This window comes from Cotesia typhae, unplaced genomic scaffold (assembly GCF_013202065.1).
Source record: "Cotesia typhae breed Kobodo isofemale line unplaced genomic scaffold, CoteBio_Ctyphae contig_65, whole genome shotgun sequence".
NCBI lineage: Eukaryota > Metazoa > Arthropoda > Insecta > Hymenoptera > Braconidae > Cotesia > Cotesia typhae.
This window is the reverse complement of record NW_027423762.1, coordinates 2,023,300-2,050,410: the sequence shown is the minus strand read 5'-3', so window position 1 is coordinate 2,050,410 and position 27,111 is coordinate 2,023,300. Positions and strand designations below refer to the sequence as shown.

Sequence of the window (27,111 nt, the reverse complement as noted above, 5' to 3'; positions counted from 1 at the left end):
TATTGTTTGGAATTATATCTGCACTGATATCACCAATTTAGTAAAGATTAAAAACTTGTGATTCATTATTTATGTTTCAATATAAATGAAAAAAAGAATAAAACAAATTGTGTTTACACTTGAAATTAATTGTTCTAAAATATTTTTTTTTTCTTCTGGATGATTTCTGTAATTAATTTTTTTAATAATAAAGGTAATAATCTCATTTTAGAAGGTTAAAAATCTACATCTAAATAGAATAGATTTTGTTACATAGGTAGCAATCATTGATTCCATTTTTTATGACTTATGACAAAATTTCTTTGGATGAAAGAAGTATATAGGGGCATCAATCTTTGCAAGTTGTCTCTTTTTGGTCCTCACGGACCATGTCAATCATCTCTTCATGAAGTAGTTTCAAATTGCCTTTTTTACCAGTAGATTTCACAGCTTGAACTATCAGTAATACTTTTATTAACTGAATAAAATTGAGAAAACTTATAGATCTTCAATTCTTCTACACTGATAGAAGAATTTCTTAGTATTTAAGAAGATTTCTTCACTAAAAAAGAAAATTCTTAACTGGAGTGTAAATTTTTTTGGCTCAAGAAAATATTAAGGAAGATTGAAAATTTTTTGAATGAAGTCAAAGTTTCTTGCGCCAAGAAAATTTATTCTTGCTTCAAAATAACTTTTGTTTTCCTTAAAATTTTCTTGGCGCAAGAAATTTGTTTTTTGTATGTTTGTGTTTAAGAAATGATTTCTTAAATACAAAGAAATCTTCTTTAATGCTAAGAAATCCTTCTATCAGTGTAAATCTGCAACAAGGAAATGAATAATTTTTTTTATTGTTAACAGAAAAAAAAGTTATTCCAAAAAAAGCGGAATTAAAGTTTCTGTTCCATGCGATCATTGATGATCTGTGACGCTCCACATGCTATATATTCTATGATTAAATACCTTGATCAAGATTTAAAAATAATAATAATAACTAAAGATAAGAGTAAGGAAGATAAAATTGCGTTAAAGCGATGGTATGAACGCCTTTGGTTATTAAAAGGACAATTTGTTCAAGCGTCTGAACGGTACGAAGAGGCTTAGAGGCATGTTGATATCATTCCACTTGATTTATCTGCGTCGTACTAAATGGAAGTTTAATTAAAATTAATTGTTACGAATTTACCGCGAGTGTGGCTGACCACGAGATTCTCCTCGTATCATTTCTACTCGGTATCTACCCGTAGGCAGAAACCAACAGAGACAGACACTGAGAAAAAAGAAAAATTAAATGACTTCTCTTGATCTTGCAGGATAGAGGTCGCAGACAGTTTTCCAATCGAGTGAAGATGGGTCAAGATAATAAACTTTCCATTATTACAGATCAAATAATTCCTTACGACACACGAGATTGTAGATTTATTCTTTTATTATATTACCTTCTCAAAAAAAAAAAAAAAAGATCAAAACAGGTTTTTAAATTAAAAATTTATGTATAACTATAATTTGTGACATAAATCATAATTTCTCTCCAAAAAGAAGTCTAATTTACCAGTAGATTTGTTACATCCATTGTTAAAAAAGTCTAACAAAGAAGAATATAACTTGGGATGGTCAAATGTCATCCCAAGTTCTCAGGAAGTGCTTTGAATTTTTTAGTAGGTAGAACTGAATAAAAACAAGTAACGCTGATCCTAAATCAGCGGCTGGAGTAAATTTTGTTGGACGCTAGTTTACTGATGAGATGACTTGAGACCTCAGTTGACAAATTGCTTGTTTTGAAATAATATACTAACGTAGAGAACTTTTGATAAGCCGTTGCACATGACTGCAACTTCATGAATCTCGTGTCTCTTGGAGACTCGTCTTTATACACAATTATGTTAAACAGTTGAGTACAAAGCCGAAGTAAGACAGAATAGAGTTTTCTATTGTACTTCCGTTGGGCATTTTAATCCATAAATCGAGTTAACATGTTAATACTGAAATGACAGAAAACAATTTAAGCACCAACCCATCAAATATAGTAATCATTTAGTATCAATGTAAATTATAATGATCAATGAAAAAAAATAATAAATCAAAGCAAAAGTGTCAAAAATGATGAAGTTAATATTTAAATTTCCTAACAAGGCTTCTGTTCTTAGCTAATGCAACGCGACAGTGAATATATGTTGGCGTTGACGGCGTTGACTACGCCCACATGTTCATTAGACGGGATATAAGCTCGAGTAGGTGTACATACAGTTATTTCTATCAAAACATACGCATGTATTATGTATTATGTATAATGCAAATAATGGATGTATGTGTCGTATACATGGAGCTAGAAGTTTGAATAGATAGTTGGTCGGTTACATTACTGGTGGTGGTACTACTATGCCAGTGATGTTGTTGTTATTACTGCACCATCAACTCCATACGGTATTAGAAAGGCTTGGACACCAGTAGTGATGCGCTAGCACAAGGTAAACCGCATAGTCTCGGAGGAATAATTGCCTGTTCAGGGCTACCCACTAGTTTAGAACTATCCCCATGTGTTGGTTCACCTAGCTGGCTTGGCATACCATTCATCCTGACAGGAGACACCTAGTCTAGCTCTAGAAAAGCACCTGAGCAGCTTGGCTAAATAACACCGCTTTACCACCTTACTACTATTACTATTACCAACTCTGGATTATAGTCACATGATACGACAAACTGCAAGTGATCGGGTAATAAAAGCACGGAAAAAGCCATTCAGTGACTTTCCGGAGTCGTTAACCGAGTAGGAGGGTCGTTGACAGACCTAGTTGACACATTGCAATAGACTACGATAACGCACTTGCATTAGTTTCAAACCTTTATGTACATTATTTATAATGTTAGATATCACTCTATATTTTAATGTACGATTCTGATCTTACTTTGGCTAGTTTTAATGAGGCTGTAGTTTTGCTAACTAAATAAAAACATAAAAAAATTTTGGCGAAAAATTTAATTTCACTTGAAGTTTGTTTGTGAACGTTGGTTTACTTTTGCATTTTTTAATGTTATTTTATAGTTTAAAAATGTTCTTGGTTGATAATTTTTAACAATTTTATTTCTTACTTGGAAAGAACAAGATGACACTGAATATCATTCCAGATTATACTCAGTGATATCTGGAATATACTCTTTGTAATCTAGATTATACTCATTATAATCTGGATTATACTAGCTACTATCTGAAACTTTTTTCACTCAGTATAATCTGGGATGATATCCAGTGTCATCTTGTTCTTTCCGTGTAGTTGAAGATATCAAAATTTTTCTCACAGTAACTTACTTGTTGAAAAAAAGTTTTCTAGATTTGGAAAAAAACAATGTTGGATGAAAATTCGTAAGATGTCTAACTAAAATTGTTTTTTTTTTTTTTTCCAAATCAGAAAAACTTTTTTTTAAAAAGAAAGTTATCGTAAGAAAAGTTTTAATTTCTTCAGCTGAGAGATAAAATTACTCAAAATTTTCAACAAAATAATTTCTTATTACAACATTGCTAATTTTTTTTCTCAGTGTAATTTGTATTAAATAACGTACAAATTAAATTGATAAATTTCTGAAAGTTAATCATTTACGTCTCTATTAATGAACATCTTTTACCTGATACCTAACTTTTAGTATCCTATCATTCAAAAAATCTATGCTACGTTTTAATATTAAACTTCAATAAATTTAAAAGATATTTGATTTGACACTTACAATATTCACAGAAAGGAATTAATCAAGAATTGAGGAGAGATTTATTGATTGAACTAGAATTTTTCTTTAAAAAAAGCCAGCGATAAAAGTTTTCAAGTGATTTGTATAAATCATTTCTTCTTTAAAAATTTAAACTTTTTGGGTTCCCCAAGTCTTTTCGCATCAATAAAGCTCTCGAATTTTTTGGTTGAGTTTTTTGAAAACCTTTTTATGGTCAGAAAGCGAAGTCGATCAATAACGAGCGTAGAAATGGACGAGTTACGTTTTTCGGGCTTGTTTATTTCCTTTTTTGTTTTATTTTTTTAAATGTACTTAGTAAATGGAAAAGTTTGTAATAGAGCATAGTTATCCATTAAAATCTCGACATTTTTTGTTATTAGTTGTGACAGGTTAAAATAATAGTGCACCAAGCGCGAACCAGTTTTACGTTATTTAGCTAAACTTTATAAAAGTTATCTCTGTTGATTGTAAAATACAGTTGACCAATAGATAAACCAATAGAGAATGGTACTTTTGGATATTGAAATTAATGAATAAAACAGTCGAGAAAGACAGAATTCATTTTAAATATTGTTAGTGAGTGTATATCTACTATTTCTTTAGCGAGTCATGTTATCATATTTTAGCAAGTACACTCTAGTTTTATTTTTATGAAATATGTAGCTAGTTGAGTGTCTCAAGCACATAGAGAAAACATAAGAGCTTGAAAAGATATAAACGAGGGTAACAAGAAAAAAAAATACATTTCATGTCTCTCAGTCGCTCTCAGAGGGGGTGGGAGAAATAATTATCTAAAAATAAATCCGTACTCTAACCGAAAATAATTTATAACTTCACCAAAACAGCGGATATATTTATTTTTATTACTTTACAATTTATTATTTTTCCTGATTTTGAATCTTCTCTGAAATTAAAATTAATAACTACATAAAATATAAAAAAAAAATAAATGTTTTTGTCTTGCTTTTTGTTACAGAAACTACCGTCACTCAGCAATAGCAAAACATCGCGGGATACAACTGACAACAACAATGGAAACCACTCCGCGTCTAACAATATCCACAACAATGTACCCCTGCATGATCCACTTAACACGAGTGTCCATGTTGACGCCTACGGTAAGTCAAAAAATTTATTTAAATTTAAGTAAATAAATTCAGTAATGTTAATTAATAAATAGAGTAATAATTTTTAATTTTTAAAACTTAATTAAAAACACGGAAGAAAATTATTTGATTCAAGAAAAAAAAAATTTTCTTTAAAATTTCAAAATATTATACATTTTAGTCAAAATAATATTCATGGCTAAAGATTATTTTTATTGATTAAAATTTTTCTATTAGTAAATAAAGATAAAAATTTCTAGGAATAAATTTATATAAGATTCCAATAACGTTTCGTATTTAAGGCGCACAAAGCTCAATTGAATATTAATAGTAATTATAATTATAAGTAAAATTAATTATTGAAACAAGTAATGAGATGATCAAGCGTCCATTTAAATATGGTAATTTTATACGTATTCAAATCGCGTACTCTTTTACATTTAAAATTTGAAGTTTATAAACAATTTATTTATTTATATATGTTTAGATATAATTGTCATAATCCTATGACCTTAGAATAAATTAATGTTGATTGTTAAGTCAATACAACTTAAATATTGTTAATTCTCATGACGATTACTTGTTGCTCAATTATCTCAAGTGCCTTTCTTAATTATAATTATTAAATATTATATGTACTGTTTGTCTATTATATAGGACGTAGATTACCCATGACACCACAAGAAGCAACCAAATACTACGGCTCACGACTGACTGAGTACGAGCGTACTGAAATTGAAAAGTACTCGGAAATTTGGTACTTAGGATTATCAGCGTGTAAAATTCACGGCGAAGAAGGTGCCGAAAATAGTGGATATGATGATGATACGGGAAGTTACCACAAAATTCCTCATGATCATATATCTTACAGGTTCGTTAATTAATTTTTTAAATTAAATATTTTTAATACACAGAAAAAAAGGTTCACTTGAGCCAAGAAAATATTTTTCTTCCTAATTATTTTCTTGAGCGAAAAAAAAAATTTTTTTTGACACAAGAAATTTCATATATTCTAACAAATTAATTCTCTTGCTTTAAAAAATACGTATCTTGATCCAAGAAAATTTATTTAAGTCAATAAAATCTTTTTGTTTTGAGAAAATTCAGCCTCTTGCTCCAAAAAATTAAATATCTTGATAGTAAATTTTCATTAATATTTTTATTGACTAACATGTCAAATAGGCAGATTAAATAATATTGAATCTTTTTTTTTTTATTCAATATATATAATTGCACGCTAAAATAATACATAATGGGTATCAAATATTCAAGAGAAAAATTTTCTCGGGGTGAGAAAATTTTTTTCTTAGCTGAAGTAGGTTGCGCTGCTTCCCTAAAGTATCTAAAAATTTTGATCAAATATTAAAATTTATTGTATCAAGAATTTATAATAATTTGAATTAAGAAAAAATTACTTCCACCAAGAATAGAATTTCAAGAAAAATTTTTACTTCGGCAGATATGAAATATTGGAGGTAATAGGAAAAGGAAGTTTCGGCCAAGTTATTCGAGCGTTAGATCATAAAACCGGTCAGCATATCGCCATCAAGATAATCAGGTACATTAAATAAAAATTATTAAAAATATCTATTTCTCGATATAGTATGTTATATAAATGTATGTTATATTTATAAATGTTTAATTTAATAGGAATAAAAAGAGATTCCATCATCAAGCGCTTATTGAAGTGAGGATCTTAGATCATCTTAGGAAAAAAGATCTTGACGCTGATTCCCAACACAATGTGATACACATGCTGGAGTACTTTTACTTCAGAAACCATTTGTGCATTAGTTTCGAACTCATGAGGTACTTAAGTTTAACTAATATTAATTTTTTAAATAATGAATAATTCAACAGATTAAACACGTTAAATATTTATCTAGTATATTTCAATATTTATAAATATCATCAGAAATAATTGTGAAAAAATTCTACTTGATTTTCTAATAATAATTAATCCTTGAAAGAAATAAAAAATAAAAAATCATTGAGTGGAATAAATTATAAAAGATATAATTAAAAAAACTTAATTTAAAATATATTTACAGCTTGAATCTTTACGAGTTGATCAAAAAGAACAACTATCAGGGATTCAGTCTGAGCTTAATTCGTCGTTTCGCCAATTCACTCATAAACTGCCTGAGATTGCTGCACCGTGAGAATATTATCCACTGCGATTTAAAGCCGGTAAGTTGAAGATAATTCAAGCATTTGTCAAATGGGAATCGCCTAGAGCCTGAGAGCTATGCGTCGTTTAACTTGAGAATTCTTCGATCTCGATATACAACTAAACGGAAAGCTACAAAAACTAATAGAGAAACCTTTGGGTTATAGCTTGATGTTAAAGCTCATCCTATACGGTTTTATAAATTTTTACGATGTAAACTTCTTGTACGCATTTATAAGTCTCACTTGGTATTTTAAAAGTATTTATGTGCGTGACTGATGACCGAGACGAAAGTTGCTCTACGGTATTCACGCGTATCTATAATATATTTATTTTATTTTACGCAGTCTCTGTAATACTGAGTATTACATCTTTACACTTAATGTCATGTTATAATCACTAAATTTATTACATTTAATTATATTATTTATGGTATTTATAAGTTTAAATTTATCGTATTATAAACTCATATGTGTACATTAATTGTAATTATTATTTATTATTATATTTTTATTCTAGGAAAATGTTCTCTTGAAGCAGCGTGGCAGCAGTTCAATAAAAGTAATAGACTTTGGTTCATCTTGCTACAGTCATCAGCGTGTTTACACGTACATCCAATCAAGATTTTATCGAAGTCCTGAAGTGATTCTTGGATTACCATACGGTACTCCAATAGACATGTGGAGTCTGGGCTGTATTCTCGCAGAATTACACACCGGATATCCCCTTTTTCCTGGGGAGAACGAAATCGAGCAGCTCGCATGTATCATGGAAGTATTGGGACCGCCGCCAGAATCGTTAATCTCGCACGCCACTCGTCGTAGACTATTTTTCGATTCCAAGGGCAATCCACGGTGTATAGTTAATAGCAAAGGAAGAAAAAGAAGGCCTGGTAATAAGAATGTTGCAATCGCACTCAGATCTAATGACGCGCTCTTCATCGATTTTGTCAGCAGATGCCTTGAGTAAGATTACATTTTTTATTTTATTTATTTTTTTTTTTTTTTTAAATTTATGATACAGCGACTGATTAATTAATTTTAATTATTAGATGGGATCCAAAAGAACGAATGACACCGGATGAAGCGATGCGTCACAAGTGGCTCAATACATCCTCATCTTCGCACTTGAGTACATCGTCGTCGGTTGTGAGTTCTATGATTAATTCAACGATAGAGCCAAATCAAACAAGTCACAGTCAATCAGTCTCGGTGAGTGCACCTCGACAACGTGCAATAACGCTAGAGGATGAACAGCAGCAGTATAGTTTATATAGGCTGTACAGAGGTAGAAAGTGCGTATCAAAAATTACGGCTATTGATAATACAGACAATAACACACTTGCGGTTAAAAGTAAACTTAACGGTAGTGCAAGTAGTCATGCTTTAGCAAGTGGAACTCAACCAGCTGCCTCGAGACACGCGTCGACTGGTGACATTGTTGCAAGTCTAGATCCTAATCTCGATGATTCTGGAACTTATCTACCTGCAATACTATGAAACCGCATGTGCGCCAGTCACTTCTGAATGATTTTTGTTTACTTCAGGATGTTAACTAGCGCACATTTTTTTTTTTTCGCATCATCCATTGTCCTTGGCTATCAACGGTACCAAGTTTAAGCTTGCTGATCGGGACCACATTATCCATTTCATTATCACTTGACTGTGAGTTCCGACAATAAATACTCTACAGCATAAGAAAAGTAAACCTTGGGCCGGTTTAACGAAGACAACAACGATAAATATAGATTTTTTTTTGTCATAAAAAACAAAATAAAACGCAACGAGAATAATTCCGGCCTGCGATGATGATAAGAAGTTTTAAGAAGAGAATATGAGAATGTTAAAAATTATAAGGGAATAGAAAGAAAGGAGCTGAGTAAAAGATTGTAAAGAACTTAACTGGCTCGACAATTTTTCCCATCAACCGAGATCGAGGTGTAATTACTGTCGTTAGTCACGCAGCTTGCAGTGAGAGTTAAGAGGCTAAAGTAGATCCAGGTAACAGCCTCACGTGTTAAAAAAAATAATTAAAAAAATCCCAAGGAGAAGACGAGTGAGAGGAAAAAAAAATGACAAGTGTCTACATGCATGTTTAATTACGATGGCCAAAATAAAAAAAAAATATCACTCTGTCAGTTTTGTTTTAAAAAAAATTTTTTTTTTTTTTTTAAATTCTGAGTGAACAAAAACCATGACAAAATAATGATTTAGATTTTATTTGATTGTATTAAGACTGCTGAGTGGACAACACAAACATTTTTAAATGTCGTTTAATCTTCCAAATAGTCGAAAATAAAAAAAAAAATTCTGCGATCTCGCGATAGACTTGCATACTCGCACATCTCAAAAAAACATATATATCGATTAATGAAAACCCTAGTTTAATTTAATTAACAGGGAAAAATTAATTGTATCTTATAGTATAATGAAAATTTATAAATGTATCAAACATGATAAATTGAGACAAATCTCAGAAGGCGAATAAGTATGAGCAAATGAACGTGTTTCACGAGGCCTGAGTAGTCTTATTGTGATATTAATCTACCACTGTCTTACTTAGATCTCCGATAAGAATTAACATTTAATTATAATTTTTCTTTAATTACTAACTATATTATTTTATTATATATATATTTTTTTTCGTACTGTCGTCATCGCTATCACTGTGTACGAAAGCAACATTCACAGTTATTAAAAGTCAATAACTGTATCATTATTGAAAAAGTTACTAGTAAAGGAAAAGTAATCACCGTAAAATTAAATTAACAAATGATTTAAGTTTTAATTGAGTTAAGCATGCGCTCATATACTTTATTTAGAGAACGAATAAATATATATAATTATTTGTTAATTATATTATTATAATTATTTTTTTTTTGCAATTATAATGCCATTTAATAATTTTTTTTTTATCTAAGCTCAGGAATGATAAATAAATTATGAATGCAATTACGACCACTGCCTAAGTAACATTCATTTTATATAAAAAAAAAAAGAAATAAAATAAACCGAGGAAGAAAACTAATTTTTGTTTATTAGTTATAAGTAATCTCATTATTTGAATAATTTTTCATCTACTCAAATTGTCAATTAATACATAAGTATTACGTCCAGATTAAACAAACTAATTGTAAATCATGAGCATGATTTTTGTGTTTGATGTTTGATTGTTTAAACTATTTCTTATAAAAAATAACTCGCTAAATTTTTATTGTAATTGTCATAATTAATGTTCTGTAACAAATTATATTTGTTTATTAACAATGTCGTCCATTTGGAATGTAGAATTTCTAAAAGAAATGTGTGAAGACTGAAAAACTATGTTGTCTGAAATTGTATATTTTTGTCTCATAATCATTTTATTTTATTTCATAAAAGTGTTATAAAATTCACAATAAAATTAAAAAATAAAAATTGTAAATTGAAATCTGAAGAAAAATTATAATACATTCTTCTTACCTAATTGTAAAAAAACGTCTAAAGTAACTCTTCAAAAAAGTGTGTTTTTCTTTCTGCATTGATTTGCTGGTAAAAAAAATAGTCATATTTGAGATTAACTGTAACTTTTTATCAGGAAGATTAAAAAAATTACATTAAAGTTAAATTAATGGAAATTTGAAATTAGAAACAAAAATGTCAGTTGTGGCAACAAGATAACTGAATTTTTTAAACTGTAGATCAAATGACTGATCTATTTGTAACGATTGAAATAAAATTAATATTTTAGCTTAAACGTAATTTCAAATAATAAACAATGTTGCTGATATGTGTCGAGCGATGGATTGACATCGAGCTAATTGAAAATGAATTAAAAAAAAAAATACTAAAAAAATTTTAATAAATAAAAATAACTATCTTTTCTTTACGGAATCATCTCGTTCTAGTTATTATTATTTTTATTATTAATATTATCATTATTATTATTATTATTATACCTATAGTTAACATGTATTTAATTGATAAGAATTCAGATTTTAAGAGACGTGTTTACAATAAACGAAATATTAAACAAAAAAAAAAAAAAACAAAAAAAAATTGTGTATAAAATATCAATAAATATTACTACCTTTACATGCAGATTGATAATTAGAAAGGAAAAATAATCACGGAATGAAAAATAAAATGAATGACTAGAAAATTATATGTAGATTTTAAAATTAGACATAAAGCAAAAATGAAAAAAAAAATAAAAAATAAAAAAATATTTTTTAATATCAAGGAATTAAATCAATAAGCGGAATCCTAAATAAAGGGGGACGATACTCTCGTATATTTACAGTTTATGTGCGGGATCAAAATATGTGTATAAATAAAAAGAAAAAAAAAAACAAAAAAAAAATAAATAATGTATCTACTTTAAACACTTACTGTCATGATATCAATACAATCTTTACGTATGCCTATTCTAATTCTAATAACTAGTATAACTCCTAACAAAAGAATGATAATAACTGTATGAATTCTTTTTAAATAAATCTCTGTAGCGTGCAATATATTGATAGATAATACATGAAAAAAAAAGGTTTAAATAAATTTAAATAATGTAAATGGTAACAGAGATTTTTTTAAAACAGTTGATGTATAAAAAACCTTGAAGACTAGTCCTTTTGGATAACGATGATGATAATGATAATGTATTAGACGCCTATCTACCTAATGTGCTTTATATACTCGTAACTCGTAACAATTGATATATTAAAAATACTTCTGTACTGAAAACTAAATTATTATAATACTGAATTAAATATAATGAGAATATATGCATTAGTTAATAATTCACGTTTTATGTACGTATGTAAGTGTGGGTTAGTGAAAATTAATTTTAGATAGTGATAATTGTAGACGTATAATAAACTCTCCCTCTCTTTTTTTTTTCATTTTTATTCATAAAAAAACGTAATTATTTTTTTGTAAACTTTTTTTACAATTCTTAAATTTTTAACTAAAATAACTTTAGTCTTATAAAAAAAAAAAAAAAAAAAAAAAAATTAAATACATTATAAAAAAAAAATAACGGCGAAAGAATTTGTTAGGACAATCAATTTCAAATTTAGAATTATTAATTAGAATAAATATTTTAGTAATTAAATTTTTGAAAATATTAATAAAAAAAATAATAATAAATGCTGCCTACCAGAGGGAGAGTTTAAAGTCATGACTATGGATGGACATAATATGACGTATCATTATTGAAAAATTGTGTAACAATCGGCCTCAAAAACTTCTGGTGGTCCTATAATTAATTGTGTGTCTCTTTTTACAGCTGTCAGACGAGCTGTAAATAAATCAAGTAAAAAAATAAAAGCTAAAGAATTAAGCACTTCCATTAAATCAAATGTCCGGTAATCTGGTCGTGATGTAGTCAAAAAAAAAAAAAGTAATAAAGTAAAATGAGAAAATGTTATTCACACGTTGTGAAATGGATGATTTTTTAAAATAAAATAAATTTGTGATTTATAAATGTAATAGATTTTTTTTAAAAGCTTTTTTTCTACCACAAAAAAGCTTGACCCGATATCTGTATATAATTGCGAGAGAAGTCGTCTATTTCCGCCTGACTTGAATGTAATATAATAATGAAGAATTGATATAATTGTAATGTTCATTATTATATATAAAAAGAAAAAAAAATGAAAATGACGTATAGTGTGTAATAACATGATACTAAAAAGCATCATCATCTTTTTGTATCATTTGTTTGTTTGTTTTATTACTATTATTGCTATCATATTATGATTACTATAAGTTAATTATTATCTTACTGCGTTTGTCTTTCATTATCAATGTAGAGACAAGTTGTAACAACATGTTTGACATGTTTGTGACCTGTCTTATATTTAAACAAACAAAAAAACCGAATAAAATAATTACGAACTATAATAAAATAAATATAAATAAACAGTTGTAGAAAATATACATTTACAAAATACCATTAAAATATTAGAAATTAATTAATATCAGTATAATCATTTATTTGTGCGAGAATATTTCATATTAATAATAATTATAATAAATATTTAAGCCCATTACTATAGAAAATTAATTCCCTCTAATAATAACATCACTTTGATTTTTTTCTTTATCTATACTTTTTTAAACAATCTCAAATTCATTCCTCATTGTAACAATAAAAATATTCTGATCAATATTAACTACACAGAAAGAACAAAATTACACTGCATATCCTCCTATATTATACTCAGTGTAATTTGTGGTGAAAAAAAATTTCAGATAATATTAAATACAATCCAGATTATACTAAATTATTTTTGTATTATACTCAGTGTAATCTCCGATTTGACCAAATAATTTTTCTGGTTATACCGCATAAAATTACATTGGATATTATCCAAAAAAATATCCCGTATAATTTGAATTATACTCAGTACAATCTTGGATTATATAATTTTTTTTAAAATTGTGATGTTCAACTTGTTTCTTTTTTAATTTACAAATTTTTTTAGAAATTTGTGAAAATTGTGGTAGTTATTTTTTTTTAATTGTGATTTTTTTTTTCTTTTTTAAGTATATCAATAAAATCAAATAGAAATTTCGTTCAAAAAAATAAAAATTAAAACGGTGACCCCACTTGAAAATATTTACCAAAAATTTTTCAATCTCAAATTATCGGAAAAATTGTGCTTAAATGATCCATAAATATCTTCTATTTATGCGTTGCATTGCATATTTGAAAAATACATAAATAAACGAACAATTTGAAAAAAAAATTAATTATCACAAATTTAACAAATTTTCAAAAAAAATTTATAAATTAAAAAAGAAAAAAGTTGTTGAATATCACAATTTTTTAAAAAATTATATAACCCAAGATTCTACTGAGTATAATTCAAATTATACGGGATATTTTTTTGGATTATATCCAGTGTAATCTTACGCGGTATAACCAGAAAAATTACTTGGTCAAATCGGAGATTACACTCTTAATAATATGGGAAGATATGCACTGTAATTTTGTTCTTTCCGTGTACAGCTATCATTTTTAATTGATAGCTTAAGCTTAAGTAACATTTTCACGTAGCATATGTTTAATATGTTGCCTTGAAGAATCATGATAAGCGGCACCCGCTCGTAACATTTCTTCATGTAAAAAAACATCGTGAGGCGATGGCAACGTTGATAATGACGGTAAATTTGGCAATAAGTTCAGCATACTTGCACTATTTTCCGATGAATAAAGTCCATTGTTTGGTGGTCCCAGAATTAGTGGATTAGCAGCAGTAATTGGTTCACTTCGTGGGTGAACCTCGGATCCAGGTGTCAAAATGTTACCTGATAAATGAAAAAATAATAAAATTTAATATTTATAATTAAAATTTAGGAAAATAAAAATGGAATTATTTAAAAATTTTACCAGGAAAATTAGAAGACAGTGAGTTGACAGTTGAGGTGAGAGATAGTGGATTGAGTGATGAAAAATCAGAATTGTCATTTGTGATTACCGTTCTCAATTGACTTTGATGAATACGCGGTACCATTGTTGGTGATTGAAAATCATGTTTACGCCGTCGTATACGCACCGACGGTTTGTTATTATTTCCAGCACCAAAATGAAGCAGCTCAAGGTGACGACGAAGGTTTCGAGATTGACGTAAAATTGCACCGCACAATGGACATTTGGTTGGTTGGTCAGATACACTTTTACCTTTGGAATGTCCATCTAAAATTTAATTTCACATAAAGCGATAAAACATTTAAATATTATTTTCCTATATAATTTATTAAAAAAGGATTTAATTATAAATAAAATATTACTTTTGTATCGTTAAGATATATTTATTTACAAATGCATCGAAATAAATGATACAGTAGTACTCATTTTACAGTAATTAAATTATTATATGCAGTGACATGGTTTATTTTTTTATTAAATAATATTAATATAATATTATAATTGATCGTTCATATAAAAATGTTATACACTTAATATATAATTCTTCCAAAGTTTCATTTCATCGGTTTTTTATTTTTTTTAATTATTTTGGCAACTGAACTCACATCAAGCTAACAAAATTGAATTAACATTAACTCATCAATTATAATTAATAATATATCTACTAAATAACAATAAGAAAAACGGTAGATTATAAAAAAATTTAATGTAAATAAAAAACATTATAAAACAAAAATAGTTATGGAAAGGCATAATATATACAGTTAATCGTAATTTTTATACCCATATAATTTTTATGTAATATTCAGATAAACTAATGTCTTGACCGTAAGTAAAAGTTTATTAAGAGGGAACACTACTATGACGATAAAAAAAAGAGGTGATTTTCGGGAATTTTTTTGACAGGGAAAATAAAGGAATTTGGAGATCTGATTTTTTTTATTTTATTAAGGGTATATTAAAGATTATTACCCTAAATTTTTATTAAAAAATTTTTAATTATTACGAAGTTATTAACAATCTCGTAGAACATTAGAAAAAATTTCCCCCTCCATGGTCAGTTCGATAACTCAAAAACGGATCATCTGAAAATAAAAACCTAAATTGCTTATTAATCAGTAACGATGTAGTTATCGTCGCACGTTCGGAATTTTGAAAATTTTTATTTTAAAGATCTTTTTAGCCGGGTTAAAACAAAAAAAAAAAAAAAACAGTAAGAATAGTGAGAAAATGTTCAGTCTGTCGCCATTTTTTTTTTTTAAATGAAAATTTTCAAAATTCCGTACATGCGACAATAATTACATCCTTAATGATTAAATAGCAATTTGAGTTTTTATTTTCAGGTGATCCGCTTTTGAGTTATCGAACCGACCATGGAGAGGGAAATTTTTTATTGTGCTCTACGAGATTGTTAATAATTTTGTAACAATTAAATATTTTTTAATAAAAATTTAGGGTAATAATCTTTAATGTACCCTTAATAAAATAAAAAAAATCCGATCCCCAAATTCCTTTATTTTCCTTGTCAAAAAAATTCCCGACAATCACCTCTTTTTTTCGATCGTCACAGCGGTGTTCCCCTTTAATTATTAAGAATCAATAATGTAATTTCATAAATCTATAAATACGTTGAATTTAACAAAAACGTAAAAGCTTGAGAAGAAAGTTTACCAATATTGAATTTTCACATGGTAAAATTACTGAATTAAAAAAAAAATTGTTTCTCAATAGATTGAATAAAGGTAATAAAATTATTTAAAATTATAAATCTCATCTGGCAATAGTTTCCGATATATTTTGATGAGGTGACATGTTGTTAGAATTGTGTGTCGGTGACGGTAGTGAACTTGGATGGCACACAATTTGTTCACAACTATTACTTTCACCGCTGTCATTGCCATGATTTTGTCCGCTAAATGCACCTATTTCTATCTTGGGTTCAATATCCACAACAACATGGTCAGTCGATTGTTGTAACGTATGAAAACTATTCAGTCGATACTTGCATGATGACAATAAATGCCTGCGTAGATTTCTTGCTTGTCGTAACGTTGCTCCACAGAGGGGACAAATTCCTGGACAATCAGAAGCGCCACGTACTTTTAGTGTTGATGAACTTGTTGTTGGTAATGGAAAACCTGGTAAGGCCATGCTGAGTGACCCGGAAAATGTAGGAATGTGCAATGGTGAGTACTGTTGCTGCATGGCCATTAATGTTTGTAGTGAAGGTTTTATATCTGTGAAATTATCCGCCGTTAGTGCTGTTTGAACCTCCGTGACTGTTAATGATGATGGTATGTGTGCTCCTGTGCTTGTGATCCAGTCGTTGGTTGTCCGGTGATTAGAAAATTTTGACTTCTCGTTTGCTGTTAACAGACACAAACACAATGTTTACCATACAGGGCTGAACTGTTATTTATTTAATTAAATAATAATTCATAATTTTTTATTCTAGCTATTCTATCGAGTATCTGTGAGTTAGGCAATGCTTAATGCAGTTCAACCCAGATTGATGGTTGTGCTTGTGTCCGTTTGATTTTTATGATAAATTATACAACGCGGACACAAAACACAAAATAAAAGTACCTTAATGACGTAATTTTTAATAAAATATAAATAAATACAATATTTATTCTAATGATCTTACCATCGTCGGCATTAACACTAGTCTCTTCATTTTTTGGATCACAATCGGTAGTTCTATCGTCTTCACCATGACCATCATGTCGGTCTTCATTATCAGTTGCCGTATCTATTTTTGCCCATTTACCAGATGAAGATGATGATTTTCTTCTTCTCTTTTTTCGACGATTTATTGGAATACTCGAATTCATTATTTCCCGTGTTACTGGTTCAGTAACTGTTGGTATTGCTGTAGGAGGAACTTCTTCACCATTCTGTTGTGAATATAACATTCAATGTTAAAATAAAATTTAATTATTAAATAATTCCAAATAAATTTGGCCTCATCAATGAAATTCAAACTTTTTTTATGTTAAAATTCTTTAAATTGTAACAAATCTATGGAATACGAATACAAAAAAAAAGTTTGGAAAATTCAAAAGTGCACGCCTCATAATCTCATTTTTCATAATAAAATTGATTAAAATAAAATACAAAAAATACTTTCAAATCTTTCACGCCATTTTCCACCCAGAAAAAAAAGGTATTGCGCATGTATTGTAAACGAACCTATTACATAGATAAAGATATACAAACGATTAGTAGATTTTTAGTTTATTGCTAATGATAAATAAACTACCTTGAATTAGATCATGATCTTCGAAAGGACTTCGCCGTACTAATGTCAAAAGGGCGCAAAAAAAAATTTTTTCACTCCAACTATGCTCAAAATGTTTATAACATTTAGATCTGTAAGAAAATTGAATATAAAAATTATTTTTGTATCCGCCCTTTTAGCTCTAAGACAAAAAAATTCTAAAGCCAAAATGACGTATCATTTTTTTTAATAATAATTAATTATTAGCTTTAAAAAAGAAAGAAAAGTTATAACACTGGTAAAAATAATGACTCTTCTACTCATTTTATTTGAAGAGAATATGTATTTGATTAAAGAAGAAACTAAAATATCAATTTAGCTAGGCACTATTCCGACGCCGTCTCTATTATCATTATCTTTTGCTTCTAAAAATAAAAAATAATAAATATATATTGCTTGTAAATCTAAACATTAAAAAAATACTTTAATCTGATATGATTTTGTAATTTGTACAATTTAACATATTTAATTACACTTATCAGTGGAGATATGATTATTGGGTCAGTAGAAATGAAAATTTTGTAATTGAGTCAAATAAATTTTTTTTCAAATAGAATGTTACTGTTATTTTGGTTTTTTTTAAATTTAAATCCATATTTTTTTTTTTTTTTTTAAATAAATTGAGTTGAAAAGTCATTATTTTTACCGGTGTTATAACTTTTTTTTTTTACAGCTAATAATTAATTATGAATAACAAAAAAATGATACGCCCTTTTGGCTTTAAAATTTTTTTGTCTTAGAGCCAAAAGGGTGTATCCAAAAAAAAATTTTTTTATTCACTTTTCTTACAGATCTGAATGTTATAAACATTTTTAGATTGGTTGGAGGAAAAAAATTTTTTTTACGCCCTTTTGGCATTAGTAACGCGAATTAGTTTTAGATAATACTGAAGCGTATAAAAAAGAAATAGACTTGATCAGTTAAGTTTTTCGGTAGTTATTGTGGCCACGCCAGTTTTCATACATACATTTGACAGCCGGACGTCCACGGAATAATTTTTTTTATTCATTTAAAAAGCAAAATGTCTTTTAAAAATGCCATAAGTGTTGAAACTACTGTTTTTCCATGACATTTATGTGCAAATAGTGTTTTACAAGTACGACGGAAAATGAAAAGAGACAATTTTAGTTCAAGAAATCCCTTGATTTTTGTAAAACAAAAGTAGAGCACAACCTCATCCGTTTTGCTTATGAGGCGTGCAAAAATTCAAGCAATGTCTTTGAAGCCAAAATAAATTTGGTTGATTATAATTTAACAAGGCAATTTTTTTAGTAATAATTACTTCAGTTAATATTGTCGGAGATGCAAGTCCATGAATACCTAAACAATGGGCTGCTTGTAGCAATGAAGGCAATTGTGAAGGTTCAACACTGACTTCACCTTTATAAACAAATTCTAACAAAGATTCTAAATCGTCAGAGCTTACTCCAGCAAGCAAAACAACTGGATGTTCGCATGGTGTACTCTGTGAAATAAATTATTATAAATTTTAACTTCAGATTTTAAACCAATGGTAAATATTGAGTAAAAATGAAATTCAAACTTTACCTTGAGCAAGTTTAATAAAAAAGGACTGGCAGCCGAGAGAACTATTTTGTGTGCTGGATAAGTACGACCACCAGCCGCCAATGTTACATCAACAAGATCACCATGTCCTCTAAGTAATTGCACCGCTGAAGTTAGCGACGTGCTAAATTCACCCCAAGATAAACTGTATAATTGAGCACTGCTCCCCATTCTGCAAAAAAATTATATCAATTAATTTATTTTCTCAGTAATGTTATTTTACAAATACATTTATTTATATTAATTCCATTACTTGATTTTTCATGAAAAATAAACTAGGCATAGAAAATTATTTATTAAGATGTCATTTACAAATTTTCAGAGCTTCTAAAAATGAAATTTTTAAATAAAATTTTCTTGCTATAATTTTTTTGTTAAAAAAATTCTAAAAATTATCAGATGTCCCCAACTTCAGTGTCATCTTTCATCACAGATTAAAGTAAAAAAAAAAGTTTGAGATAAATTATTTAAATTAAAAAACTTATAAATTAATAAAAAATTTTTAATAATTAAATAATTATTTAAAATAAATTGAGTTTTAAAATAAATTTACGACAAATAAAAAAATTATAAATCACTTTGGAATTTTTGATTGAAAATTGAAAATTAAAACTCTAGGTAACTTGAAAGCTTACAATAAAAATTTGTTTTAAATAAAATGACTTATTTGTTGTTTTTAACAAAAGTAAACCCTTAACGTAAGACAAGGAAAGTTCTGTATCCCACCATTACTTAATTACTATCCCCACCCAAATGTAAAGAAATCATTCGGCGTCGTCGTTTTTATAACAAAAAAACTTAACCCAACTATTCTAAGAAAACAAGTGTGACTAAATAAATGTATTTTTTAACAACTCGTAAATATAAATAATACGCACATTATGCATAACTTACCTGCAATTAGGATGATTATTTTTACACGGTGAAAGTATTTATCTCTAAATACAAAAAAAACTCTCTAGGTTAAATTGTATCACAAAGTTGGAAACTGATGTATTATTGTTATATTTTTTATCAACTTGATTGTACACTTGGATTATATTGCTGTAATTAACTATATTATTTATATGTGTATCTTACATTTATAATTATTATAATTACAAATTAATGAAAATGACAAAATATAAGCACAATAAAAGGTTGTCAAACCACTGTAGGGACAAAGTCTGTGTCTGTCAGTCTCTGTTGACTGCGTCGAGTGTCACATTATTAGTGAATAATTCTTGAAGCTGCAGATGGCGGTACCTGCTATTTTTGTCTTTTAAATGAAAATTTTAATAAACAGACCGTAATTGACAGGTTACAGAAATTACCTACGTAAAAATATCTTTTTATAAGAAGCTAAGAAGAATTAATTAACCTTAGTAAAAATAAATTTGAATTAAAATTTAATAGTTTTATTTCAATTATTGAAAATCGAAAGACGACCGGATAATCAAGTGTAAAAAACTAGAAAAAATATTCCAATTAATCTAGAGTGAATGAAATGTTTGATGATCTCAACAAAAACAGGTTTTGATTTCAATTACTTATTTATTTTAATATGACATTAAATTTAGCTGTCACTTCACAATTGTTTTAAATTTTTTCAACAAATAAATTATAGCAAAAAAAAAATTATTAAAAAAATTGACTTGCAGAAATTTTAATAAATTAAAAATACAATTTTTTAAAAACAATTTTCTAGAACAAATTTTTTTGTTGAAAAAAAAAAGTTTGGAAAATCCAAAAGTGCACAACTCATAATGCTCATTTGATTATGAAATATTAATAAAATAACGAATTTGAAAAAAAAAAAAATTTTAAACAGCTAAAATTGCACGATGATGCACAAGCGCCTCTAATGGGATGAATATATAGAATATATATACAGATGTACAGTCTTCTGAACACAAAAAACAAATTTCTTGCGCCAAGAAAATTTTAAGAAAAACAAAAGTTATTTTGAAGCAAGAAGAAATTTTTTTGGCTCAAGAAATTTATCTTGTCTCAAAGACTTCGACTTCATTCAAGAAATTTTCAATCTTCCTTGATATTTTCTTGAGCCAAGAAAATTTACACTCCAGTCAAGAATTTTTTTTTCAGTGTGGTTTTTGTTATATTTCAATAATTATAAATAAACAACATTGAATTATCTAGCCATTCGCATTCGGTGATCTACAATTCTCTCAAAGAATCAAAAAAAAAATTTAACTCAATTGATGCATTTTTTTCGCAAGCTACAGTGTTTCCGGAGTTTCATACATGACGGACAGGAAATTTTTTTGACCTATTTTGATGTTTTTTTCCGTTTCAACAATAATCTTCCTTATCTTATTATGAAGAAGATAAGTTAGTTTAGTGCTCGTCAATTTAACTGATGCAAGTTCAACAGTATATAAAAAGAACTTAAAAAAAGTAATAAAAATCCGTCAATTTGCTTTTATTTATTTATTTGTTATTTTTGTAATTACAAAATATTTATGTTTTATCAATTAAGTCAATAATATAAATCTACATATCATTATATACGAATAAATCCAAATTTTCTGTGATACACCATTTATATCAGTTATAATATGAAGTTAAAAGTTATCTCAGTAAATTTTCTCTACAATTCACTTTTATTGTTTGCTTTAATTTTTTAGCAAACAGAAATGATTCTGCGGGTTAAACGCCCTCATGAGTAATGACAGCATGAAGACTATACATGTGTGGAGACAATTTATAACAACAGTACTTAACCATACCAATAGGAAAAGTAGATAAAAGTTTAATGCGTCATATGAAATTATCAAAATGCTCTAATACCGATAAATAACGAAAGTCAAAGCCTATGCAGTAATTATCAGAGAAGATATACGAAAGCAGACCTTTATTACGAACATACGTATCTCTCACCAAATGAATTTTTGAATCGAGCCAAAAATGATATTCCTTCGACATCATTACATTATTTAAATATCGTTACCACAGATCCTAATAAAAGCAAATTTGAAAAGATGGATGAAATGCAAGAAGAATATTAAATGCTTATAATTATTTAAATAAAATAATCATTAAGTGAAGATTTTTTTGTTAAAGAAAATTAAAAAATTGTCAAGTGACAGCTAACTTTAATGTCATAGTTTTGATAATTCGAAATGTTGTCAATCTGACTGGCTGACCGCAACCCTAATATTTAAGGGGGTATTCTGGTCTAGAGACATGAATTTTAGGTAATTTTTGAAGTGCTGTAAAAAAAGGCAAGCAATATTTTTACCATCAATTTTTTTATACATTATTTATTCACATTAGAAGCATACAAAAAAAAATAAAAAAGTAAAAAAAATTCAAAATTCCGTTAGTTATCAGCTGATGGAGTGGGGCGTCTCAAAAATTTGGTGCGTGACCATACCCACGATTTTAACTCTCCTAGCAATCTGAAATCAAAAAATAAAAAGATTATCAATCTACAATAATGTCGCAATGTCTGGAACTACGGAAAAGTTACAAAAAAATTTTTTTACAAAATGGCGCCTGCCTAAAGAAAAAAAAAATTTTTGTACCACTTTTTTGAACATTCTTCGATTTGTTAAAAATAGTAAAAATGAAAATTTGGGGATGGCCGTAGTTCCGGACGTAGACAAGTCCCTAAAGAAGACTCTCTTAAAATTTCAAGTAAATCGGTTCGGCAGAACCTGAGAAATCGTGGGTATCAGATTCAAAAAGACAGTTCTGAGAAAAACACGTTTAAAGTTTCAAGTAAAATTTTTGCAGTCTAAGTCATAAAATTATATTTTAAACTTACATTTATTCAATCTGCCATTCCTGCTTCATACATCGGACCTTCCTCGACTTCGAAAAAACTATTTTCGGCGTTTCTGTTTTCTATTCGAGCAGTTCTGGCCTCCTTTGATGCGCTGGATGCTCGTATCTCGGAGCGGTCAATCCGGGCGTTGTCTCGTCTGATAGCAAATGCATGCGCTTCTGGACCAATTTTCACTCCCATAATCGTCATCATCTTCAATATCGGTATAAAGCCTTCATTAAAAATACATACAGCAATAAATGTTACAATTTCAATGATCTGAGACCCGGAATGGATATGCTTTGGAGCGAAAGTCCATATCAGCGAGTTTAGAGACTCATTATTATTTTGAGTTTCTGAACCCAAACATCGAGTCAATAACTCTTCTGATGATAAGCTCTCGTAAATTGGCTTTATAATTTTCAAAACTTTATCACACAGAGGAGGATTTTCGTGGTCAAACTCGTCTAATGTTCCTTCAGATGCAGCTTTTTGCCACTTACACCAACTCTCCGCACGTGTAGTTACTCCGAATAGCGAATTAAAACCTCTTTTTTCCATGTGCCATCACCGGATACAGTGAAATCCGTTGGACTGTCATTAGAATCAAAAGCTGAAATTAACTCTTTTTCTTCATTCACAGCTTTGGAGATAATGAAATCATAAACTGTAGATGCGGCCACGTGTATGTTTTTGACACAAGCGTAATAAGTAGAGATTGATATTCCTTGACAAATATCCATTATGCTGCAGAAGATATTTAATCCTTCCCTGCCAACTCCCAAAAGCCGCATAGCAAATATCACTCGTCGGTTTACTTCGAAGGATTTGTCAACGAATGGACATGATGGAATGTAGCGTAGACTATCGCAACTGCATTGTAATGCAATTTTGAACCCGAGTCCGCGTTGAGCCGTTCTTGAAAATCTAATCTTGTTGTTGCATGTAGTACACGAAACAAACGAAGAAATCGCGGAAAAGACCGTGAAAAACTCCAAAACACAGTAGCCGTAATTATTATCTATAATCACCTCTTCATCATTTGATTTCCTCAATTTTGCTGCTGATGCACTCGTAAAACTGGTGTTTTCCTGTTCCGTAAATCTATTGCCGTGAAATCGCCTTTTTTTTTGTCGCTCTGGACGCGTAATCCTTCGCGCTGAGGATTTTTTATCCATTTTATTTAAAAAAAATTGAAATAATCACTCAAAATATTTTTATTTCACTCACAGCACATACGTTCACGTGGTTTACAGGTTAAAATTCAACTGTTAGCAGCTGGATGTAAGCGAATACTGAATATAAAAGACACAGGTCACCTAGAGTTATTGTATTACAATATATAATATATATATATATATATATATATATATATATATATATATATATATATATATATATATATATATATATATATATATATATATATATAACGGAACAAAAGGGCTTACTAAGAAATATAGATTCAGGTAGTCGGAGAACCCATTATGTCTTTTGTTCGATTAGTTGCAGCCCAACCGATTTGGATGCCTGCTCAGCAAAATACTTATTTCTCCGAAAATAATTTGAATTTGGGAAAATCCTCTCGTAGACATATTCTTAAATAGTTAAACTATGAAAATATGAAAAAAAAAAAAATCGATTTTTTTTTATTTCTAGACCAGAATACCCCCTTAATAAATATACAAAATAATCAAAATTCTCAAATATGTACATGACTTCATAAACTTGCAATTTCACCACCACTCAAAAGAATAAGCCCTCAGTTATCTATCTTTTTATATTCATTTTTCAGTGCTGACTACGACTATTTGCTGATCATTCTATTATTACACTGCAAATAATTATAATGAGCTTAGAAAATATTAAAGCATGGAATGACAAAGATGGAGCGATGAATTCTGAGAGAAGTAAACAAACCTTATATTAATTTCATTGTTCATTCTTTATACCATGTTTGTACATCTGCATACTTGTCAATGTTCTATAATACAAATCATAACTTAATAGTATTAATCTTAATAATTTATCATAAAGTAAGCATAGTTAACAGAAATTATTATTCATAAGTGAAAATAGAAGAATAGTAATATACAATAAGTGCTGTAGTTTCTTGTATTGAAGCGAGCTAAGATAACAAGGTAATGATTTGACAATGAAATTTATTAGTAATGAACGATATAAACATTGTTAACATTATTTATTATTTATTTCAAATGATATTAAATTTAGCTGTCACTTCACATTTGTTTTAATTTTTTTTAACAAATAAATTATAGCAAAAAAAAAATGATTAAAAAAATGGACTTGTAGAAATTTCAATAAATTAAAAATGCAATTTTTTTAAAATAATTTTTTAGAACAAATTTTTTTGTTAAATAAAATTAAAAAATTGTCAAGTGACAGCTAACTTTAATGTCATTTATTTAAATTAAATTTATTAATCCATTGAAAACTACATAACATATTTTTAAAAATTAATATAGTGTTTTTTGTGAATTATTATTAAGATAATGGAATGGACTCGAGCAACCGGCCATTCATTAGGACCACTTCATTATGATCCCGACAATCATCATGATCAATCTCATACAAGCAAAAATCTTTGTAGTGAAATGACGTTAGCAACGATGAACATTCAGAACAATGTGTCGAATATGGATATATTTGATGAAAAGTTTAGGTTATCAAATATTTTAAAATCACCACCAGATCAGTCTAAGAATACATCATGGAAAATGTCTGGTGCTAATAAAGTATTCAAAAGATCATCAACATTAATACTGGAAGATAGAGATGAGTATCAGATAAGTATGAGCTGTAACAATTTATTGGATTCGAGTGACGATCCAGACCCAAATACATCTACTCCTGAACGTGAAAAACAATCAGATAGGTACGTTTTTTAAAAGTAATTCTTAAATGTATGAGTTTAAATGTTTCACCAGTAAATTGGTAACTATAGTTTATTAAATCAATCGTTTAGGTACAAAATTCTGCGACCGCCCAAGTTAACAATTAATGAGTCAATTGACGAAGATACTGGCATCTTTGACACTGTCCAATGCAGTCCAGTAAAATCTCCATTCCCGTCTGATTCACCGAATAATTCATCGTTGGGCTTAGATGATACTCTTCTTGCATCTTCATTTGAGTCTCCGCCTAGATCTGCTCTATTTAACCAACGAGAAAAAAAATTAATGAATTTACTTGGGCGTTTTGGACTTAGTCATTTTGCTTTGCTGTTTATTGAACAAGAAGTAAGTTTTTATATCGCGTTACTGATGCCATAAGGGCGTATCCCGAAAAAAATACCCTTGAAAAGGTATAAGGGCGCATAAAAAAATTATTTCCGGGAATCGACGTAGTTATGCCTAAATCAGGCAGAAATGCGAAAAAAAAAAATTTGGGTACGCCCTTATGGCACTGAGGGTACCTACCGGGAGCCATAAAGGCATACCAAAAAATTTTTTTTTTGGGAAACAACGTATTTTTACTTGAAACACGTAGAAATGACGAAAAAAAAAATTTTTTTCGGGAAACAACGTATTTTTACTTTAAATGCATAGAAATGATGAAAACAATTTTTTTTTTCAAATTTGAAATTAACTTTGATAAAAATTTTTTGGAATTTGAAATTTGTGATAATTTCTTTATTTAATTAAAAAAATTTTTCATAATAGGCTGATACGCCCTTATGGCATCTGTAACGCGATTTTGTGGTAGGTGAAGTTATAACTTTTTTGTTTTAATTATTGGAATTTGATTTATTTTCCAGGTAGATGTGGATTTGTTCTTAACACTTACTAATAATGATCTTAAAGAAATTGGAATACAAAGAAAAACTGATCGTAATATTATATTATCTGTTATTCAAGAATGTAACAAACGTTTAAACTAAATTTTTTACTTTTGTTAAAACAGGGTTAACACTTAGTCTTTGATTTTTTTTTTCAACTAGTTTATCTGAAATTTTGGGTTTCGTTAAACGAATAGTTGAAATTTATAATTATCGTTATAGAAAGTTTATATGTTAATTAAATAACATTATTCATAATAACTGTTAAAATATTCTAATACATTTAAAGTTCAGGAGATTTGTTGCTATTGA

The 27,111-nt window shown here is 28.4% G+C and overlaps 4 protein-coding genes across 8 annotated transcripts in view; 2 read left to right on the top strand and 2 right to left on the bottom strand.

Annotated features, from left to right (window-relative positions):
• LOC141532623 (uncharacterized) overlaps positions 1–12,875 on the top strand; it is a 167,769-nt gene extending 154,894 nt beyond the window's left edge. For both annotated transcript variants that reach the window (XM_074251069.1, XM_074251068.1), the window contains 7 exons: positions 4,673–4,814; positions 5,460–5,673; positions 6,262–6,360; positions 6,453–6,611; positions 6,854–6,992; positions 7,492–7,937; positions 8,024–12,875. In XM_074251069.1, the coding sequence (XP_074107170.1) occupies positions 4,673–4,814; positions 5,460–5,673; positions 6,262–6,360; positions 6,453–6,611; positions 6,854–6,992; positions 7,492–7,937; positions 8,024–8,471 (1,647 nt within the window). In that variant the 3' untranslated portion in view covers positions 8,472–12,875. The remainder of the gene's footprint in view (positions 1–4,672; positions 4,815–5,459; positions 5,674–6,261; positions 6,361–6,452; positions 6,612–6,853; positions 6,993–7,491; positions 7,938–8,023) is intronic.
• LOC141532624 (uncharacterized) lies at positions 12,601–20,422 on the bottom strand. 3 transcript variants are annotated; one of them, XM_074251072.1, is made up of 6 exons: positions 20,126–20,422; positions 19,214–19,403; positions 18,948–19,130; positions 17,033–17,282; positions 14,347–14,652; positions 12,601–14,264 (listed from the first exon to the last, which is right to left on the bottom strand). In XM_074251072.1, the coding sequence occupies exons 2-6, from the start codon at positions 19,400–19,402 to the stop codon at positions 13,993–13,995; spliced, it is 1,200 nt and encodes a 399-aa protein (XP_074107173.1). In that variant the 5' UTR covers position 19,403; positions 20,126–20,422; the 3' UTR covers positions 12,601–13,992. The 3 variants fall into 3 exon arrangements, with proteins under 3 accessions (XP_074107173.1, XP_074107172.1, XP_074107171.1); XM_074251071.1 differs by lacking the exons at positions 12,601–14,264; positions 14,347–14,652 and adding an exon at positions 14,748–16,751 and having other exon boundaries at positions 20,110–20,422; XM_074251070.1 differs by lacking the exons at positions 12,601–14,264; positions 14,347–14,652 and adding an exon at positions 14,748–16,751.
• A 1,970-nt stretch (positions 20,423–22,392) lies between these two features.
• Positions 22,393–24,899, bottom strand: LOC141532561 (uncharacterized). Of its 2 annotated transcripts, none has more exons than XM_074250956.1 (3): positions 24,452–24,899; positions 23,001–24,319; positions 22,393–22,632 (listed from the first exon to the last, which is right to left on the bottom strand). In XM_074250956.1, exon 2 carries the CDS (start codon positions 24,176–24,178, stop codon positions 23,525–23,527), a length of 654 nt encoding a protein of 217 aa, XP_074107057.1. In that variant the 5' UTR covers positions 24,179–24,319; positions 24,452–24,899; the 3' UTR covers positions 22,393–22,632; positions 23,001–23,524. The 2 variants fall into 2 exon arrangements, with proteins under 2 accessions (XP_074107057.1, XP_074107058.1); XM_074250957.1 differs by having other exon boundaries at positions 23,001–24,295.
• A 95-nt stretch (positions 24,900–24,994) lies between these two features.
• On the top strand, positions 24,995–27,087 carry LOC141532560 (uncharacterized). The gene is made up of 4 exons (XM_074250955.1): positions 24,995–25,141; positions 25,511–25,896; positions 25,987–26,260; positions 26,779–27,087. The coding sequence occupies exons 2-4, from the start codon at positions 25,514–25,516 to the stop codon at positions 26,899–26,901; spliced, it is 780 nt and encodes a 259-aa protein (XP_074107056.1). The 5' UTR covers positions 24,995–25,141; positions 25,511–25,513; the 3' UTR covers positions 26,902–27,087.
• The last annotated feature ends 24 nt before the right edge of the window (positions 27,088–27,111 follow it).